Raw genomic sequence first — 21,097 nt, 5'->3', positions numbered from 1 at the left:
AGACTCATATTAAGCATCTCCCCAAAAAAACATATAGAATCGGCTTCCTATTTCGCAACAAAGCCTCCTTCACTCATGCTGCCAAACATGCCCTCGTAAAACTGACTATCCTACTGATCCTTGAATTCGGCGATGTCATTTACAAAATAGCCTCCAACACTCTACTCAGCAAATGGGATGTAGTCTATCACAGTGCCATCCGTTTTGTCACCAAAGCCCCATATACTACCCACCACTGTGACCTGTACGCTCTTGTTGGCTGGTCCTCACTACATATTCGTCGCCAAAACCACTGGCTCCAGGCCATCTATAAATCACTGCTAGGCAAATCTCCGCCTTATATTAGCTCATTGGTCACCATAGCAACACCCACCCGTAGTATGCGCTCCAGCAGGTATATCTCAATGGTCATCCCCAAAGCCAACACCTCCTTTGGCCGCCATTCCTTCCAGTTCTCTGCTGCCAATGACTGGAACGAACTGCAAAAATCTTTGAAGCTGGAGACTCTTATCTCCCTCACTAACTTTAAGCATCAGTTGTCAGAGCACCTTACCGATCACTGCACCTGTACACAGCCCTTCTGAAATTAGCCCACTCAACTACCTCATCCCCATATTGTTATTTATTTTGCTCATTTGCAACCCAGTATCTCTATTTGCACATCATCTCTTGCACATCTATCATTCCAGTGTTAATACTAATTGTATTATTTTGCACTATGGCCTATTTATTGCCTTACCTCCATAACTTGCTACATTTGCACACACTGTATATATATCTTTTCTGTTGTATTTTTGACTTTATGTTTTGTTTTACCCCATATGTAACTCTATGTTGTTGTTTTTATCGCACTGCTTTGCTTTATCTTGGCCAGGCCGCAGTTGTAAATGAGAACTTGTTCTCAACTGGCTTACCTGGTTAAATAAAGTTGAAATAAAAAAATCCCATCCTCTTTATAAAACATTTTTTGTTTCCAAAAGGTATCGAAATTCTCAACAAAAGTTACACCCATTGAGCTGCAATAATCACGTAGCCAGTTGTGAAGACCAAGAATCCTGCTAAAGCGTTCAATGCCACGATTCAGAGAGGGCACAGGGCCAGATATGATGGGTTTTTTGTTAGTGTCTAGCAGAGAGTGAATCAGCTCTTTAAAATCCAGTTTCAACTGTTCAGAGCTGCCCTTCATAATGTCATTAAAACCCACATGGACTACAACAGAATCGATTTCCATGTCCTGACGTAGTACATTTGGGAGCAGCTTAGTAATGTCATTTACTAGAGCTCTGGGATAGGACATTGTTTTTGTACCAGGAACAGTCACATTTCTTACCATGGAGCTGCCCAAAATCATGGCTGGCGAGAAGGACGAGGAAATCCGCCCACTCCCACGCTTCACAACATTCGGAGAACCCTTTATGGATGGGTGAGAGGCAGGATAACTTGAGCACGTTGCTCCCGGCACCTTGTGCAGGCCTCCGACAGATGGAGAAGCCCTGCTCGATCCAGAGCAGGGACAGAAGGTTACCGTCATCGACTTTGAAATCGTAGTAGTAGGCTGCAGACACAGGCACTCCCAGCGACGAAGGAGCAGGAAGATCAGGCTACAGGACGGTGAAACTATTCGTTGTTTGTATCCGCTCCGGGCCTCACGTTGGGATGTAGACTGCTTTGCGGGAGGTCGCTGTCTTTGGCTTCCAAGGCTCGTGACATGCGACCATTGTTGATTGCCTTTCTCCTCATGCTGTGCTCCTTCGAATCCGCTATCAGATGGTGGAGCTCCGGGCAACACCGGTCAGTCGGATAACAACAAACGACAAGGCGGAGATGCATCCAATAAGCGCGAACGCCGTCCAGCCACCGGCGTAGAAAATGTAAACATTCCATTCTGCGTTTTCCCCAGTTTCTTACGTAGGCTGGCGACCTGCTTGATCAAGGAAGCCACCTCAAGCCTATAATCCTCGGCAAGTAAACAATTGTCGCATTGCGACTCCGAGTGATCCGGTTTGTCCCGAAACAAAGCGTAATAGATACAGCTCCTACAGCGCTGGAACCGTTCATTTAGTTCTCCAGACAAAGAGGGCTCCATTGCAAAACTAATCTGGTTCCAACTTCATTAGCTTGATGGCTAGCAGCTTAGCGTCTCTGTCAAGCAGGCTTCAACCTTTCTGTTAAGCGGGATTCCGGGACAAGAAATAGCGGTCCTAGCTGTTAAAAGCTAGCTGCGTCGTGGAATCCACGCAAAAACAAGTTCTGTATTCGTAATTAATGAATAGCGGTTTTGTTTTAATCAAAAATAACAAACCAAGTGTTTTCCAGCATACAATTTTCAGCTGCGCACTCTGACGACGTGTCACATACACATGATAAGACACGCAGTCTACACACGTCCACTTGGACTTTGTATTGTAGATATGTGATAGTATAGTAGTGGCCTGAGGGAACACAATTAATGTGTTGTGAAAAGTGTTTCCCATCCTTTCTAAGGGTTATCATCGTACTTTTGTCTATACTGCCAGGGTTGTTGTCAGTTGTAATCTTGTACCCATTCATTTGAAGTCCACTCTTAGATCTGCTTTTGTTAGCTCAAAAGATAAGCCAGCGCTTTTAGTTAAAATTTGCATTTTTCAATTCACATAGAGGGCTTGAACTGTTGCACGATAGCAACCAAAGCCAATGTAAGTCAGTTTATAACATTCCATAATTGGTTACTCTGTGAGTTCCGCATATTGACATTGGCTATGGCCCTATGGCGCTAACGTCGGAAAAGAAATTCCAGTTTTTACTCCTTCCTCTATTACTAATAGGAATAGACCAAATGGTGCAGTTTTATGCAATCTTATAGCCATACCAACTATATCAATATCAACCATCAGACAGGGCCTGCAACTGCCTATTGAACATACTTTTTTGAGTTGGAGACGCCATGTGACTTAAAAAATCGTAAAGGACTTGGGTTGATGCATCTGATCATTAGGAGCTTACTTCCTAAACTGGATTACATCAAGATCTGGGCTATGCAGACGAATCCGGACATTCTGGTATTGACTGAAACCTGGATCTCTGGGGACATGCTGGCCTCTGACATTAATATTGAGGGTTATAATGTGTTCAGAGCTGACAGACAGGGTAGAGGTGGTGGAATGGCCAAATAATTTCTCTGTCTCTTTACTGATATCTATTTCCCTTGCCAATTTTTTCCCCCTACTATTTTTAAGCCTTTGTCTGGGGCAATATTTATCCACAACTGTTATAGGGGCCTCCCTCTGCTAACCTTTGTGCACTTGAGGAGTTAACTAGTTTGTTGTCTTCTTTTACTTAAAATCAGAAGTTATTATCTTGGGTGACCTGAATTATGATTGGGAAATGCAGCCTTCAGGCAATCTCGAAGACGTGTAATGATCTAAACCTAACCGTGCTGGTGACCAAGCCTACATGGCCAAACCCTAAAGATCCTTCAAAGACTTTAACCTCCCTACGTCTGCCTTTAACTCATTTCTCTCTGCCTCCTTCTTTCCACTCCTATCCTCTTTTGACCTCACCCTCTCACCGTCCCCCCCTACTCACAAGGCAGGCAATACGCTTGACGTCATCTTTACTAGATGCTGTTCTTCTACTAATCTCACTGCAACACCCCTCCAAATCTCCGACCACAACTTTGTATCCTTTTCTCTCTCACTCTCCTCCAACACTTCTCACTCTGCCCCTACTCAGATGGTAATGTGCCGTCACAACCTTTGCTCTCTCTCTCCCGCTACTCCCTGCCTGTGCCATTAAACCCCTACAACTCATCCAGAATGCGGCAGCCCGTCTGGTGTTCAACCTTCCCAAGTTCTCTCACGTCACCCCGCTCCTCCGCACACTCCACTAGCTTCCAGTTGAAGCTCACATCTGCTACAAGACCATGGTGCTTGCCTACAGAGCTGTGAGGGGAACGGCACCTGCGTACCTTCAGGCTCTGATCAGTCCCTACACCAAAACGAGGGCATTGCGTTCATCCACCTCTGGCCTGCTGGCCCCCCTACCTCTGCGGAAGCACAGTTCCCGCTCAGCCCAGTCAAAACTGTTCACTGCTCTGGCACCCCAATGGTGGAACAAGCTCCCTCACGACGCCAGGACAGCGGAGTCACTCACCACCTTCCGGAGACACTTGAAACCCCACCTCTTTAAGGAATACCTGGGATAGGATAAAGTAATCCTTCTACCCCCCTTACCCCACCCAAAAAAATTAAATAAAACATATTGTAAAGTGGTTATCCCACTGGCTATAAGGTGAATGCACCAATTTCTAAGTCGCTCTGGATAAGAGCGTCTGCTAAATGACTTAAATGTAAAATGTAAATGTACTCTCTCCTCTTCCATCCTATCACTTTTCCCTCTGCTAAATCCTTCTCCCTCCGATCTCCTGATTCTGCCTCCTCAACCCTCCTCTCCTCCCTTTCTGCATCTTTTGACTCTCTCTGTCCCCTATCCTCCCGGCCGGCTCGGTCCTCCCCTCCTGCTCTGTGGCTTTACGACTCATTGCGAGCTCACAGAACAGGGCTCCGGGCAGCCGAGCGGAAATGGAGGAAAACTAGACTCCATGCGGACCTGTCATCTTTTCACTCCCTCCTATCTACATTCTCTTCCTGTTTCCGCTGCTAAAGCCACTTTCTACCACTCAAAATTTCAAGCCTCTGCCTCTAACCCTAGGAAGCTCTTTGCCACCTTCTCCTCCCTGCTGAATCCTCCTCCTCCTCCCCCTCCCTCCTCCCTCTCTGTGGATGACTTCGTCAACCATTTCGAAAAGAAGGTTGACGACATCCGATCCTCATTTATTAAGTCAAATGACACCGCTGGTCCTGCTCACACTGCCCTACCCTACGCTTTGACTTCTTTCTCCCCTCTATCTCCAGATGAAATCTTGCGACTTGTGACGGCCGGCCGCCCAACAACCTGCCCGCTTGACCCTATCCCCTCCTCTCTTCTCCAGACCATTTCCGGAGACCTTCTCCCTTACCTCACCTCGCTCATCAACTCATCCTTGACCGCTGGCCATGTTCCTTCTGTCTTCAAGAGAGTGAGAGTTGCACCCCTCCTCAAAAAACCTACACTCGATCCCTCCGATGTCAACAACTACAGACCAGTATCCCTTCTTTCTTTTCTCTCCAAAAGTCTTGAGCGTGCAGTCTCTAGCCAACTCTCCTGCTATCTCTCTCAGAATGACCTTCTTGATCCAAACCAGTCAGGTTTCAAGACTGGCCATTCAACTGAGACTACTCTTCTCTGTGTCACGGAGGCTCTCCGCACTGCTAAAGCTAACTCTCTCTCCTCTGCTCTTATCCTTCTAGACCTATCCGCTGCCTTTGATACTGTGAACCATCAGATCCTCCTCTCCACCCTCTCCGAGTTGGGCATCTCCGGCGCTGCTCACTCTTGGATTGCGTCCTACCTGACAGGTCACTCCTACCAGGTGGCGTGGCGAGAATCTGTCTCGGCACCACGTGCTCTCACCACTGGTGTCCCCCAGGGCTCAGTTCTAGGCCCTCTCCTATTCTCTCTATACACCAAGTCACTTGGCTCTGTCATATCCTCACATGGTCTTTCCTATCATTACTACGCAGACGACACACAATTAATTTTCTCCTTTCCCCCTTCTGATAACCAGGTGGTGAATCACATCTCTGCATGTCTGGCAGACATATCAGTGTGGATGTCGGATCACCACCTCAAGCTGAACCTCGGCAAGACGGAGCTGCTCTTCCTCCCGGGGAAGGACTGCCTGCTCCATGATCTCGCCATCACAGTTGACAACTCCATTGTGTCCTCCTCCCAGAGTGCAAAGAACCTTGGCGTGACCCTGGACAAAACCCTGTCGTTCTCCGCTAACATCAAAGCGGTGACCCGATCCTGCAGGTTCATGCTCTACAACATTCGCAGAGTACAACCCTACCTTACACAGAAAGCGGCACAGGTCCTAATCCAGGCACTTGTAATCTCCCGTCTGGATTACTGCAACTCGCTGTTGGCTGGGCTCCCTTCCTGTGCCATTAAACCCCTACAACTTATCCAGAACGCTGCAGCCCGTCTGGTGTTCAACCTTCCCAAGTTCTCTCATGTCACCCCGCTCCTCCGCACACTCCACCGGCTTCCAGTTGAGGCTCGCATCTACTCGCATCTACTACAAGACCATGGTGCTTGCCTACGGAGCTGTGAGGGGAACGGCACCTCCTTACCTTCAGGCTCTGATCAGACCCTACACCCAAACGAGGGCACTACGTTCATCCACCTCTGGCCTGCTAGCTCCCCTACCTCTACAGAAGCACAGTTCCCGCACAGCCCAGTCAAAGCTATTCGCTGCTCTGGCACCCCAATGGTGGAACAAGCTCCCCCACGACGCCAGGACAGCGAAGTCACTGACCACCTTCCGGAGACACTTAAAACCCTACTTCTTTAAGGAATACCTGTTATAGTATAAAAGTAATCCTTCTTCCCCCACCCCCCATAACATTTTTAAAAAAATTGGTTGTCCCACTGGCTATCATAAGTTGAATGCACCAATTTGTAAATCGCTCTGGATAAGAGCGTCTGCTAAATGACGTAAATGTAAATGTAAAAATTAAATTACTTTTTTTCCCCATCAATCTAACGCAAAATATTCTGTGGTCTGATGAAACAAAAATTGAACTCTTTGGCCTGAATGCAAAGCGCTATGTCTGGAGAAAAAATTGCATTGCTCATCACCCGTCTAACACCATCCCTACCGTGAAGCATGGTGGTGGCAGCATCATGTTATGGGGATGTTTTTCAACGGCAGGGACTGGGTGACTGGCAAGGATAGAGGGAACAATGAATGGAGCCAAATACAGGCAAATCGTTGATGATAACCTGCTTCAGAGTGCAAACGACCTTAGACTGGGGGCGAAGATTTACGTTCCAACAAGACAACGACGCCAAGCATAGAGCCAAAGCAACGCTGGAATGGCTTCAGAACAAGAATGTGGAAGTCCTTGAGTTGCCCAGCCAAAGCCCAGACTTGAATCAAATTGAAGCTAACTGTTCACCACCGCTCTCCATATAACTTAAAAGAACTTGAGAAAATCTGCAAGGAAGAATGGGAAAAAATTCCCAAATCCAGATGTGCAAAGCTGATACAGACATACCCAAGACGATTTAAAGATTTCATTGCCACCAAAGGTGCTTCTACAAAGTATTGACTCAGGGGTGTGACTATTTATGTAAATTAGACATTTCTGTATTTCATTTTCAATAAATGTGACACAATTTCTAAAAACATGTTTTCACTGTTATTATGGAGTATTGTGTGTAGTAGATGGGTGAGAGAAAAAAATACATTTAATCCATTTTGAATTCAGGCTGTAACAACGAAATGTGGAATAAGTAAAGGGGCATGAATACTTTCTGAAGGAACTGTATATTAAGACTAGTGGGATTACATGTTGATTGTAGCCTATCGCTCACCTCTTGGACCAGTGAAGCCATCAGGACCTGGGGCTCCAGGAGCTCCTGTTCGTCCTTTGATAGAAATGAAGTTGGTGACTCCTTGGGCTCCGGGGGAACCTTTTCTACCTGGAACAGATGGAAAAGTTAGACCATCTCTCTTACAATCCCATCACTACAAATAGTGTACAGTAGAATGTTAAATGTATGCTGTTTGAATGTATTTTGACAACTTGCTGCAAGGCAACTAGGGGGATATTGAAGATTCTCAACTGCACTCCAATATTATGCTAAAATGGTGCGTCTACAAACTATTGTTTTAATGAGCACTGCATTGAATAATGTTATGAGTGTGATTTCCATGTTGAATTTATTCACATACCCTTTTCTCCTTTCAGGCCCTCATCTCCTGGTAAGCCTCGTTGACCGTCGAAACCCCTCTCTCCTTTCCTTCCCGGGGGTCCTAGTGTTCCACTACTCCCTGGACCACCCACTGACCCATCCCTACCAGGTACCCCTATTAGACCTGAACACAGGATGCCATATTGGATATCAGTACAGCTCTGGCCTTGTAAAGGCTGCAAATAGGACATTATGGATGCTAATGCTAATGTTTGTTGCATTGGCTGGGACCCCAGATGTCCCCATGGACTACGTTCCAATGTCCATACTTGCAAACCACTTAGAATGCATGCTCATGTTCATTCATTCTACTTATCACAGACTCTGTAGGGTGACGTGCTGCAGCGGAAGTGCCTCTCTCACCTTTCTGCCCTTGGGCCCCGGGTATGCCAGGGTCCCCTAATGGCCCCATGGGGCCCTGGGCTCCACAGTACCCAGGAAACCCTGGAGGGCCCGGTTTCCCTGCAGCTCCTTTAGGACCCGTGCCGGACAGACCCTCCTCTCCGTTATCACCTTTCTCGCCTGAGCAACCTGACAAAAGCACACAGAAGAATTATATTACCCAATGAGGCAGACCTATACAGAAATGCCCTACTACGCACACACGTTTTTATTTTCTTTCTGATTCAAAGCTGCTATTGTCAGTAGGACCTACCTGGAGGGCCTATGTCCCCTATTAGCCCCATGGGTCCTCGAAGGCCTGAGGCCCCCTCTTCACACTGTACAGGGGAGGGCCCCGGGGCCCCATATCTGCCCGTGGCACCACTCTCTCCCTGCCCCCCCTTCCTTCCCAGTGTAGCAGGAAGCCCCGCAGCACCTAGAGAAGACAAGTCAACCCTCTCTAAGATCACACATAAAAACACAAACTATTACATTTTTGTGGATAGTTTCTAATGTTTCTGGTAGTTTCTAGATAGTTTCTGGTGTTTCTGGTAGTTTCTGGTTTCTCTGACCAGTTGAGAGGCATATGACTGTACACATTATAAGACTGTCAGCTGTAATATGGTACACACTACCTCATACCTAAAGCAGACGTTTCAAAATCTTTAATCAATTTCAATGTCGCTTATTGGTGGTACCTGTTAATCCGATTGGACCGGGTGGACCTGGCACTCCTTTGGGCCCCGACAGCCCCACTACCCCCTTGAGGCCCATAGGTCCTGGAGCGCCGGGGACTGAGTCCCCAAATGGGCCCTTCAGTCCTGGACACCCTCGGAAGCCAGGAGAGCCGGCAGCTCCGTCGTAGCTCAGACCCTCAGCACCATCCTCTCCAGAGTCTCCAACACACCCCACCGAGCCTGGGGTAGGGAAAGATAGAACATTATCTAGTGTAAGCTTTAATTAAATTATTGTGTGGAATGGTATATAAAACAAAGCACAGTGTCTTAAGGCACGAACACACCACTAAGATTGTTGGCCTGCACAGTAGAGGGCCTTTCCTTCGCTTGCTAGAACAACAGGTACAAACTGCGGCTTCTCTCACCGTTTCAATGTATTATCAGCCTGGCTGTCAACTTGACTTTGAGCTAATCAGAAAGCATGAAAGGAGCAACAACGAGAAGAAGAAGATAGGGTACTTTTCCCAGTGATATCCACCCCCTTTCATCTGCAAAACAGCCAGAATGTATCTTAAGTAAAACAATAAATCTGCATTAACATCTGCTAAATAAAAGTCTTAATTACTTCTTAGTTGCATCTTTTACATCTAGCTAAGGAGTTTTGTGCTTGAAGGAGCATTATATTGGAAGTTTGATACGTGCACACAAATCCCCAGCCACACTTCATATGAAACGAATGGGATGCTAAGTGCAGCAAGTGCACACAATGCTGAACACTACATTTTTCCTCCATAAGCTAGCTATCTAGCCACTGTAGCCACTGTAACATTAATATTAAACCAGTATATTTAGCTAACTAGCTAGCTAGCTATATATGTTGTGCTAGCTAGCAAATTACGATGCTAACTAGTAATGTTATGCAAGACATCGACACATCAAGGCTTGTGTAAAAATTTCAGAGCAGTCTGATCCAAACAAAGACCTTAAAACATTAAAATTGCCATGTGATCAATTACTTTGTTTGATCATGTGATTTTTCTAAACGTGTTTCATAAAATCATGCGTTTCATATGCGGTATCCTACTGATTCCGCCATTGTCTCGGTGCTTTCACCAATGCCAAGTTGCTTTCAAAACACCGACCTCGGCTGGACAAATTACAAACAAATTAACTTAGGCTTTTTTTCCTCATCAAAGCACTTGAATGGTAGCACTTGAACAGGTAGGGACGGTGAGCATGGAGCCGAGTTCGCCATAAGACATATGGCCGAATCCTGCCTAGGTACTGTTTTGAAAATTGTTTTCTTTGAAACCAACACTAGTAGCTGCACATTGGTGTTCAAATAATTTGTTTTATTTAGTGACAAGATTTGTCTAAATAATGCCATAGAGCCAAATTTTTAAAAAAAGAGTCAACTTAGAGGTAAAAAATTAGGAAGCATGAAATGCGAACCTGGTTTTCGATCTGAGTTTAGCTTGACCAAGCCCATGACTAACCACTGTGCCACTGAGGTACTGTGAAAAACCTGGTATATCAACATTAATAGCTACTGTGTAGAACGTACCAGCAGGTGTAGCTAATAAGCATTGTGTTAAAAGCTCAGTAATTAACAGGTTTAATCGTTTAGCTCACATTAGCTAGCAAGCTAGACATTTGGCTAGCTGACACTGGCAGCATGGGACAACTGAGAGTGACTTAATCATCTTGATAGTTATCTAGTTGTGGCCATCTAGCTAGTATCATCAAGGGCTTTCTACAGATTATTAGCACAGCTGATTAGGTAACATTTGCTATCTAGTAACATGGACATGCCAAAAAAAGCTTAAAGGGATAGTGCGAGATATTGTCAATTGAGCCCTTTTTCTATTTACCCACAGCCAGATGAAGTCGTGGATAAAAATGTTAAGTCTCTGCATGCAGTTTGAAAGAAGTTGCTAACTAGCATTAGCACAATGACTGGAAGTCTACACATACAGCAGCAATGGCTCGCAAAACTACCTTCAACTTCCTTCAAACTGCAATATTCCACATTAGCTGTACCTTGGTTTTCCTGTGTTTTATATATATATTTCTACACCATGAGGTTGGAATAACATTGTGCAGTTGTGAAAATTATGACAATTCCCTTTTAGTGTACGTTTGAAAAGACCGCCTGAAATTTCAGCCTGTTTTGGTGGGATGGAGTTTTGGTGTGCCTGGTGACTTCAACAGGCGGTAAATTAGGTAATAGACCAATAAGAAAGATAGTTCCAAACCTCTCTGCCAATAACAGCTAATTTTCAGTTTTCTCCACTCAGACCACTCTCAGACCTGTCCTAGCAAAATTCTTGAGAAATTGCTCTTTGCTAAGAAGCTGAGAAGCTTTGCTAAAAAGATGAGAGAGGCCTGTAATTTTCATCATAGGTACACGTCAACTATGACAGACAAAATGAGAAAAACATTTCCAGAAAATCACATTGTAGAATTTTTAATGAATTTATTTGCAAATTATAGTGGAAAATAAGTATTTGGTCACCTACAAACAAGAAAGATTTCTGGCTCTCACAGACCTGTAACTTCTTCTTTAAGAGGCTCCTCTGTCCTCCACTCGTTACCTGTATTAATGGCACCTGTTTGAACTTGTTATCAGTATAAAAGACACCTGTCCACAACCTCAAACAGTCACACTCCAAACTCCACTATGGCCAAGACCAAAGAGCTGTCAAAGGACACCAGAAACAAAATTGTAGACCTGCACCAGGCTGGGAAGACTGAATCTGCAATAGGTAAGCAGCTTGGTTTGAAGAAATCAACTGTGGGAGCAATTATTAGGAAATGGAAGACATACAAGACCACTGATAATCTCCCTCGATCTGGGGCTCCACGCAAGATCTCACCCCGTGGGGTCAAAATGATCACAAGAACGGTGAGCAAAAATCCCAGAACCACACGGGGGGACCTAGTGAATGACCTGCAGAGAGCTGGGACCAAAGTAACAAAGCCTACCATCAGTAACACACTACGCCGCCAGGGACTCAAATCCTGCAGTGCAAGACGTGTCCCCCTGCTTAAGCCAGTACATGTCCAGGCCCGTCTGAAGTTTGCGAGAGTGCATTTGGATGATCCAGAAGAGGATTGGGAGAATGTCATATGGTCAGATGAAACCAAAATAGAACTTTTTGGTAAAAACTCAACTCGTTGTGTTTGGAGGACAAAGAATGCTGAGTTGCATCCAAAGAACACCATACCTACTGTGAAGCATGGGGGTGGAAACATCATGCTTTGGGGCTGTTTTTCTGCAAAGGGACCAGGACGACTGATCCGTGTAAAGGAAAGAATGAATGGGGCCATGTATCGTGAGATTTTGAGTGAAAACCTCCTTCCATCAGCAAGGGCATTGAAGATGAAACGTGGCTGGGTCTTTCAACATGACAATGATCCCAAACACACCGCCCGGGCAACGAAGGAGTGGCTTCGTAAGAAGCATTTCAAGGTCCTGGAGTGGCCTAGCCAGTCTCCAGATCTCAACCCCATAGAAAATCTTTGGAGGGAGTTGAAAGTCCGTGTTGCCCAGCGACAGCCCCAAAATATCACTGCTCTAGAGGAGATCTGCATGGAGGAATGGGCCAAAATACCAGCAACAGTGTGTGAAAACCGAAACAGAAAACTTTTGACCTGTGTCATTGCCAACAAAGGGTATATAACAAAGTATTGAGAAACTTTTGTTATTGACCAAATACTTATTTTCCACCATAATTTGCAAATAAATTCATAAAAAATCCTACAATGTGATTTTCTGGATTTCTTTTCCTCATTTTGTCTGTCATAGTTGACGTGTACCTATGATGAAAATTACAGGCCTCTCTCATCTTTTTAAGTGGGAGAACTTGCACAATTGGTGGCTGACTAAATACTTTTTTCCCCCACTGTAGATAAGATCTTGCTACCATGGAAAGGAAAAAATCAACCTGATTAACACTTTAGTCATATCCCAGTTTACCTATTTGCTTATGGCCTTGCCTACACCTAGCAACTTGTTTTTAAAATTATATTAGCAAAACAATTAATTCTAGCCAGACAGAATTAAAGGGGCCTACTTACAGTGCATTCTGAAAGTATTCAGACCCCTCGTCTTTACAGCCTTATTCTAAAATAGATTAAATTGTTTTTGCCCCTCATCAATCTACACACAATACCCCATAATGACAGAGCAATTTTTTAAAAATAAAACACTGTAATATTACATTTACATAAGTATTCAGAACCTTTACTCAGTACTTTGTTGAAGCACCTTTAGCAGCGATTACAACCTCAAGTCTTCTTGGGTATGACGCTACAAGTTAGGCACACCTGTATTTGGGGAGTTTTTCCCATTCTTCTCTGCAGATTCTCTCAAGCTCTGTCAGGTTGCTGCACAGATATTTTCAGGTCTCTACAGAGATGTTCGATCGGGTTCATGTCCAGGCTCTGGCTGGGCCAAGCAAGGACATTCAGAGACTCTCCTGCATTGTCTTTGCTGTGTGCTTAGGGTCATTGTCCTGTTGGAAGGTGAACCTTCGCCTGTCTGAGGTCCTGAGCGCTCTGGAGCAGCTTTTCATCAAGGATCTCTCTGTACTTTGCTCCGTTCATCTTTCCCTTGATCCTGACTAGTCTCCCAGTCCCTGCTGCTGAAAAACATCCCCACAGTATGATGCTGCCACCATCATGCTTCACCGTAGGGATGGTGCCAGGTTGCCTCCAGACGTGACGCTTGGCATTCATGCCAAAGAGTTTAATCTTGGTTTTCATCAGACCAGATTATCTTGTTTTTCAAGGTCTGAGAGACGTTTAGGTGCCTTTTCGCAAACACCAAGCGGGCTGTCATGTGCCTTTTACTGAGGAGTGGCTTCCATCTGGCCACTCTACCATAAAGGCCTGATCTGTGGAGTGCTGCAGAAATGGTTGTCCTTCTGGAAGGTTCTCCCATCTCCACAGAGGAACTCTAGAGCTCTATCGGGTTCTTGGTCACCTCCCTGACCAAGGTCCTTCTCCCCCGATTGCTCCGTTTGGCCGGGCGGCCAGCTCTAGGAAGAGTCTTGATGGTTCCAAACTTCTTCAATTTAATAATGATGGAGGCCACTGTGTTCTTGGGGACCTTCAATGCTGCAGAAATTTTTTGGTATCCTTACCCAGATCATCAAGGATGATCAATGGAAACAGGATGCAACTGCGCTCAATTTCAAGCCTCATAGAAAAGGGTCTGAATACTTATGTAAATAAGGTATTTCTGTTTTTTATTTATTAAGAAATGTACAAACATTTCAAAAAACTTGTTTTAGCTTTGTCATTATGGGGTATTGTGTGTAGATTGATGAGGAAAATGTTTAATTTAATCCATTTTAGAATAAGGCTGTAACGTAACAAAAAGTGGGAAAAGGGAAGTGGTCTAGATACTTTCCGAATGCACTGTATATGGGGGATTGAAAATGATGCAGACCATTACATTGATGGAAGCCACAATTTATCTGAATTTTAAAGCTGACGTACCCCCTATAAAATAAAATATATAAATACAAAAACACTGTCTAAGGACGGCGGGTAACCTAGCGGTTGGGCCAGTAACCGAAAAGGTCGCTAGTTCGAATCCCTGAGTCGACTATGTGAAGAATCTGCTGCTGTGCCCTTGAGCAAGGAACGTAACCCTAATTGCTCCAGGGTTGCTGTCAATAATGGCTGGGACCCCACCCTCCAAGGGTGTCTCAGGGATATGCAAAAAAACACTTGTACATGCAGTGAAAGAGGAAAAATATAAGTATCACCTAATTGTGATATGTTTGAGTCTTTAGAATGGGGACAATCTCTAGTGAGTAAAGCATAATGGAGAGAAGGCACTTAATCAGGCAGTAATATTCTCTAATGGTAAACAAAGAGATTATATTTCTACCTATGGGTCCAGGTGGTCCAGACAGCCCAAAGTCTCCTTTCTCTCCCTTCATCCCGTCTGGGCCCAAAGCTCCAAGATACCCTGGGGGTCCTGACTCTCCGTTCAGCCCTAGACAAAAAAAGAGAAATATGTCACACCATGTTCAGTGCCAACCTATTTTGTGACCATAAAGTTGGAATTCCACTGTTAGCTCTGTTACTGTTAAGGCTAATTGGGAAGCCCACGTTGGTAAGCTCAACCAGTGCTATTATTTCAAATACCACAAATATGGATACCCCTGCTGTTTTCAAATCACGTAGAGGGCTTGGGCTGTTACATAGAAACATACAAAGTTTGATGTCAAAGATGGACCTTCTTGATATCTGGGTGCATGACACGAGCCCGGATACTTTTGTTCACACAGAGATCCCGGATAAGTACATTGGCATTGCTGATTACAACATCTTCAGGTGTGACAGACTGATATAAAGAGGGAGGGGTGGCTCTAAATATCACTATCCTACATTTGTTTTAGCTTTTAGTTAAAGATGTGGCCATAAGCCAAAATACACATTTATCTGTTGCAGGGATTTATTACAAGCTTTTCTTCATGATTACTCTGAATTGTCCTCTATCAGCTGCATGCCTGACTCTGAATTAGCTCTAGAATGTTCTCATCTATTTTTCTCTCTCTGGCAGACAAACACGCTCCCTTTAAACGCCTTAGATAAAAAAAAATAGAACAAATCCTTGAAAAAATGTATCTGATTATTTATGCATACATACTTTGGAAAAAGCTTTTCTTCTATAGGAACAGGTCTTGTCTTTTGTTAAATAGCAGAAAACTAATAATTCAGTCAACAAGTATTCTAGTTATTGACTACGGCGATACTGTCTTTATGAATGCATCTGCCACTGTATTGAAGCCATTGGAGGCAGTTCATCATAACGCATTGTATTTTATTACAGGCGATAGGTTAAGTACACATAATTGTATATTGTATCAGAATGTAGGCTGGCCCTCCTTGCGTTTTTACAATTTATTTAACTTTCATTTATTCAGGGGAACCCAGTTGAGACCATGGTCTCATTCTCAATGGTACCCTGAGAACAAACCATTCACAAATCAACATGATAATTCAATAAAACAGCAAAAAATTACCTACAAGATGCAGCAATTACATATACAATACATTTCAACAACATAAATACATTATTTCAATCAACCAAAACACTCACAAACCTCAGTGAATGAATTCCTCATCAGCGTTCTAAACTGCCCTATTGGCACCAGGGATTCAAGATGTAATGATGATTGTAAAATATTCCAAAACTAAAGGCTGATTTACCTAGTTTGGTAGAGACACGAGGGACCTCAAGAGTTAGCCAACCCTGTGAGCGGGTTTGGTGCCTCATATTTTTATACGTTAACAGAGAAGTGAGATATGTTGGAAGCTTGTGCAGCATAGCTTTGTAAACAGAAAGGGAGAAATTAAGTGATCTACGGGAATTTAAAGAGATCCAGCCGACATTCTGATAAAGGATGCTGTGATGAGTATTAAACATGTCACCTGTGAAGCACGCTATGGTACACTGCATCCAAGGGTTTTAGAGTAGTAGTGGCTGCTGCATTCTGATAAATGGTGTCACCATAATCAAGAGCTGGCAAGAAGGTTGCTGTATAACCTGCTTCCTGCTGTTTAGGCAGAAGAAGCCTACTTTAAATCTCAGCTTCTTAACTAGCTCATCCGTATGTTTTTTAGTCAATCCAAAAGCCCAGATATTTATAGGCGGGGACCTGCTTGATGAGTGTAACATCCAATGCATAAATGTGTAAACCATCTGAAATATTTATATGAGAATGAGAAAACAACATACATTTTGTTTTTCCCACATTTAGTACCAATTTTAAATTGAGGGAGATTTTTTAGTGGACTATGAGATAAAACTGAGTTAATCACGAATATATAGTTAGAATTCTCTGTTGCTAGGCAAGAACTTAATTGGGTCGTTTCACTGTGTGTGTGGGGGGTGAAGTGGGAATCTGACCTAGGGTCGAATTGCTCGCTCTTACTTAAATCCATGGCTGTCCTACCTTATCAGAGACTGAAACCAGACTGTGGCCTAATGCATCTCTCCTCAAACAAAGGTTCTGAGAGCGGAGCCAAAGTTGAACAGCGTTTAGACTAGTCATGAGTAATTACAGCATGGTGGGAGGGGAAGAGGAGTAGGTTTGGGTGTGAAAGATTAAGTGTGAACCTGCCATGTCCAACAATCAATCTTCATGTTAAGCTCAGGAGAGCTCGGGTTGAACAGAGTTTAAACTAAACATGAGTGTTTTTGCAAGATAAGGGATTGATTGATTGTATTACTATTGATTCTGAACTGAATAAAAGTTGAATTTAGCCGCCATCATAGACAAAGGAAGTGGGTGGAGCGATAGAGAGCGGGAAACTGAAGAGGGAGGGATTTTAAGCTAGGATGTGTGTGAATGAGACTATATAGAGGGGAAGGAGAGAGAGAGAAAATGGGCTACTCTGCATATCAGCACGGCTTTGTTTGAATTGTAAATAAAGTCAAATCTTGATTCTACAAAAACTCTGGAAGAACTTTGATTTTTAATAAAGTATAGTGATTATTTTCCACAACATAATCAACAAGGGCTTTCTCCAAGGCAACAAAATCAGATTGCATCTCTAACATAGCCTAGTCAGCAGTAGGGGCAATAGGGTACATAACAGTGTCATCTGCATAATTAATATAAATAGTAAAGAGGACAGGTCCCAAAATAGACCCCAGGGGGACACCTTTAGTAATATCGAGGTAACTTGACACCATCAGAAAGTCTCGTAGATTGTAAGTCTTGTGGATCGATGCATTGCACTCTTTTTATCTATAAAGTCATTTTGCATAAACTTCTGCCATACCTTACTTCATTGTTGACCTTCAGATGTATACGTTACCAGATTCGGACTCAGGGATGGTTAGCCCTGGAGATTCCTTCAATGTCCACCTAGTTACGTAAATCTGCTTTTAGTTTTTTTGCGCCTCGTGGAATGATCTCCAAAAGTCCTTAAAGTTGGTAGAGTTGGTGCCTCTAGGGCAATTTTGCTTTTCGTGTTTTGTGTTTGCTTTCATGTATTGTGTAACTGATGTGTATATACACTGTAGATATGTATAGAGTAATTGTTGTTTATTAATGTGTTCATGCTGGGCTCATCTGCGAAAGACACTGTGGTCTCATCATGAATCCCTGCTTAAATAAAGGTTAAATAAAAGTTGTGTGTTTACCCGTGATAATTTTTTTATGTCTGTATTGTTATGGCTGAGACAACTGTGTATTTTTAAATTGTCAAATACAATTCATTAATTTATTCAAAGACAGAGTAGGCTTGTAGGCATGCCGAAATGCTGAAACATTAGCACAATAAGAAAGTGATACTTTTCACAGTGTGCTGGAGTTTCTGTACGTTTTTTACCTGGGCTTCCGGCATCGCCTTTCTGTCCTGGGGCACCAGGGTTACTGGGTATGCAGGGTAGGGTGTCACCTGAACAAGAGAGCGGCGGCATGGGATGGGGTGAGGAGGACAAACAGGATGGCTTATGTTTTAAAAGCGCTTCTTAAATAATGTTATCTTTTGTCATGAAGGGTTGTTTGAGTTTACTCCAAGGTTGTAATTGAGTGTGCATGCATCTCTTTTGTTAATCTACCACTCTTCATCCAGTAATACATACACACAAATAACTAATAAATAGGTAATTAATAACTAACAGTAATAAATGCTGATTTCCAACCCTGACCTGTCAATACAAAAGTCAGAAACCAAATAATGTCTTCGTGTTTCACACACACTGACAAGCTCCTTACCCCTTACTCCTTTGAGCCCAAGAGGTCCCCTGAATCCTGGAGGTCCCTGGTCGCCTGGGAGTCCCCGTTCCCCCACTGCCCCAATCACATCAGGTCCTGGGGGGCCGACGGGTCCAGCAAGCCCCTTTGGTCCGTCATAACCTGGATACCCTCTCTCACCGGGGAATCCTGAGTAACTGTCACCCTGAGTGGAACCAATCAAACTTAGGCTGCATTCCAAACACGTAAAGACACACGCTCTCCCCTCAGTCCTCAAATTAAGTGGACACTTCTGATGACGTATCATGACGTATGATGAGTTGACTCTTGCAGGGCAAGGGGCGAGGGAATAATTAATTAATTTTAAATGGACCGCTCTTGCCCGGATATTCGTCACTCATTCGTCCCACGGTTATGTTTTCAGTCATCATGGAACCAGCTGTTGTGTGTGCGTTATATACGCTACAGTCAATTATGATTATATTTCATATCCTGGCTAGAAGACAACACATCCGCATCATTGAATAGTAGCCATCCGACGATATCAGGTCAATCGAAAATTACAACGTATAAGTGTGATTGTATGCGCTAGCTAACATTTCCAAAAGCTAACCAAACAATCATTACTTTTACGATACGTGTTTGTGGCGTCATGTGCATTAGTAGCACAATTTCTAACTTATTTACATTCATTTTTACTTACACTTGTATGTTGACTTCTCCATATTGATGTTGGTTTTAAGTTTTGGCTGACTTTTCTTAGTGGATGTACAATCATCGCAAATTGAATTATGGGGCGTTTCAGGCCCTGGAGTGAACAAAATTGTACACTCGCACACTCGATCAAAAACGAGGGCTGAGGGGCTTACGTTGCCAACTTTCCTTGCTTGGGTAATTGTTTGGACCGACGGCAAAGATGGCCGTGGGTATTCCCCCAAGGGCATTAGGCGAGGGTAAGTGGAGGAGGGTGTGTCTTTTATGTGTTTGAAACGCAGCCTTAGACTAGACAAGTCCATACTCGCAAACTTTTGCTTAGGCGGGAGGTTTAGACCTTTGGTCTAAATTGGCTAGCTGCTAGATTTTCTCATAGGCAAACCTGGCACAATTAGCCACTATGCTAAGTACGACCAGCTGGTCAGAATGATTGTGTCTGTTAACAAAAAATGAATTTAATAAGGAGCCACGTCTTCCTTCAGCCTTGTAGACTGCTAGGGCCTAATAATCATTTAGCATAGGCTATATTACATGGACATGTACACCTAAATGTAGGCGTACAACATTTTATATGTATTTTAACAATCATCTACTTTGTCACATATGCATTATTTGACTCGAGGACCAGCAGTGGAGTGTTTTTTCCTCAAAGAAAAACCTTGCCCGAGTGGATTTCAAACTCACAGTCATCGTATCTTGCCATCTCTGGGCTTACCGCCGCCAGTTAGTTATAGCAGTAAGGGGTAAATTACAGCTATTTGACAAGACCACGAGCATCTGCCACTTTTTTTTTTACGATGTATGAATACAAACTTACATGTTGTATAATTCTCCTACATCTTTATTCCTGTGAAATTACATGGATGTTTGTGAAACGAACAGGCAAAAACGTGGAATCTGGTCATACATGTGTATGCGAAAACGTCTCTTTTGAATTTTGTTTAATGTTAGTTGGCTAGCCTAGTCAAGGATGCATCAGGCAATAAATATTGGCACACTTCACTTCTTGTTGCAGACCAAGAGTAACAAAGTAAACCTTGAAGTTGGAGGTTTTAGAATCTCCCTCTGGTGGCCAAGTTTACCAGTTTAACAAAGTATGGCCCGACATGTTGAGGTTACTATCATTATGATGAGGATTTAGGCATCTTAAATAAACATTAGATCCATGCTTAAGGCCCGACTCCTAGTTCCAGTTCCTTCTGTATGTAACTAAATCAGTAACAGTTTGAATATGGCTTTTGGTGACCTTAATGACCTTGGTAGACTCACCTCTGGGCCGGTGTCACCAGGTGGACCCGGCTTCCCTTCGTCTCCCCTCCTCCCAGTGAAGCCTGGACGACCAGCCGGCCCCAGGGGGCCGATGTATCCCTTCACACCTAGAAACCAACCAGGCTTTACACGCTTACATTGTAACTCACATCCAGTGGTCAAAATAAATCCGGGAAAACGCTGCACTGTACTGCATAACAGCGCACAAAAAGATTCATACCTCAACAGAGATAGAATAAAATAGTGAGTATTACAAGCCTTCCCAGCAGACAGGGGACATCCTAATGACATTTGGTGACCTTCCCATTAGGTCCCTTTTAGGGTTTTGACAAGACATTATCCCAGCGTGCCGTTCTCTAGATCTAGGAGTCTTTTGCCTAGAGTTCCTTCTGTCATTGAGGACCAGGCCAGGATGTTTTTACGGCGTTCTCAGGACATTCAGTGTATCAGTCATCAGGAAGTCACCTGATGGTCCCAAAATAATATTCT

At 43.8% G+C, this 21,097-nt stretch overlaps 1 protein-coding gene across 1 annotated transcript in view; it reads right to left on the bottom strand.

Annotated features, from left to right (window-relative positions):
- The window catches only part of LOC121556826 (collagen alpha-6(IV) chain-like), an 85,308-nt gene that overhangs the window by 48,820 nt on the left and 15,391 nt on the right, over nucleotides 1–21,097 (bottom strand). The window contains exons 5-13 of the mRNA XM_045205190.1: nucleotides 20,609–20,715; nucleotides 18,647–18,830; nucleotides 18,258–18,326; nucleotides 14,800–14,907; nucleotides 8,919–9,137; nucleotides 8,495–8,656; nucleotides 8,203–8,370; nucleotides 7,820–7,963; nucleotides 7,459–7,566 (exon numbers count right to left, since the gene is read on the bottom strand). Of these exons, the coding sequence (XP_045061125.1) occupies nucleotides 7,459–7,566; nucleotides 7,820–7,963; nucleotides 8,203–8,370; nucleotides 8,495–8,656; nucleotides 8,919–9,137; nucleotides 14,800–14,907; nucleotides 18,258–18,326; nucleotides 18,647–18,830; nucleotides 20,609–20,715 (1,269 nt within the window). The remainder of the gene's footprint in view (nucleotides 1–7,458; nucleotides 7,567–7,819; nucleotides 7,964–8,202; nucleotides 8,371–8,494; nucleotides 8,657–8,918; nucleotides 9,138–14,799; nucleotides 14,908–18,257; nucleotides 18,327–18,646; nucleotides 18,831–20,608; nucleotides 20,716–21,097) is intronic.

Source organism: Coregonus clupeaformis, chromosome 19, assembly GCF_020615455.1.
Source record: "Coregonus clupeaformis isolate EN_2021a chromosome 19, ASM2061545v1, whole genome shotgun sequence".
In the NCBI taxonomy this organism is placed as follows: Eukaryota; Metazoa; Chordata; class Actinopteri; order Salmoniformes; family Salmonidae; genus Coregonus; species Coregonus clupeaformis.
Note: the sequence above shows the minus strand (reverse complement) of the source record. Positions and strands in the feature narration are given on the sequence as shown.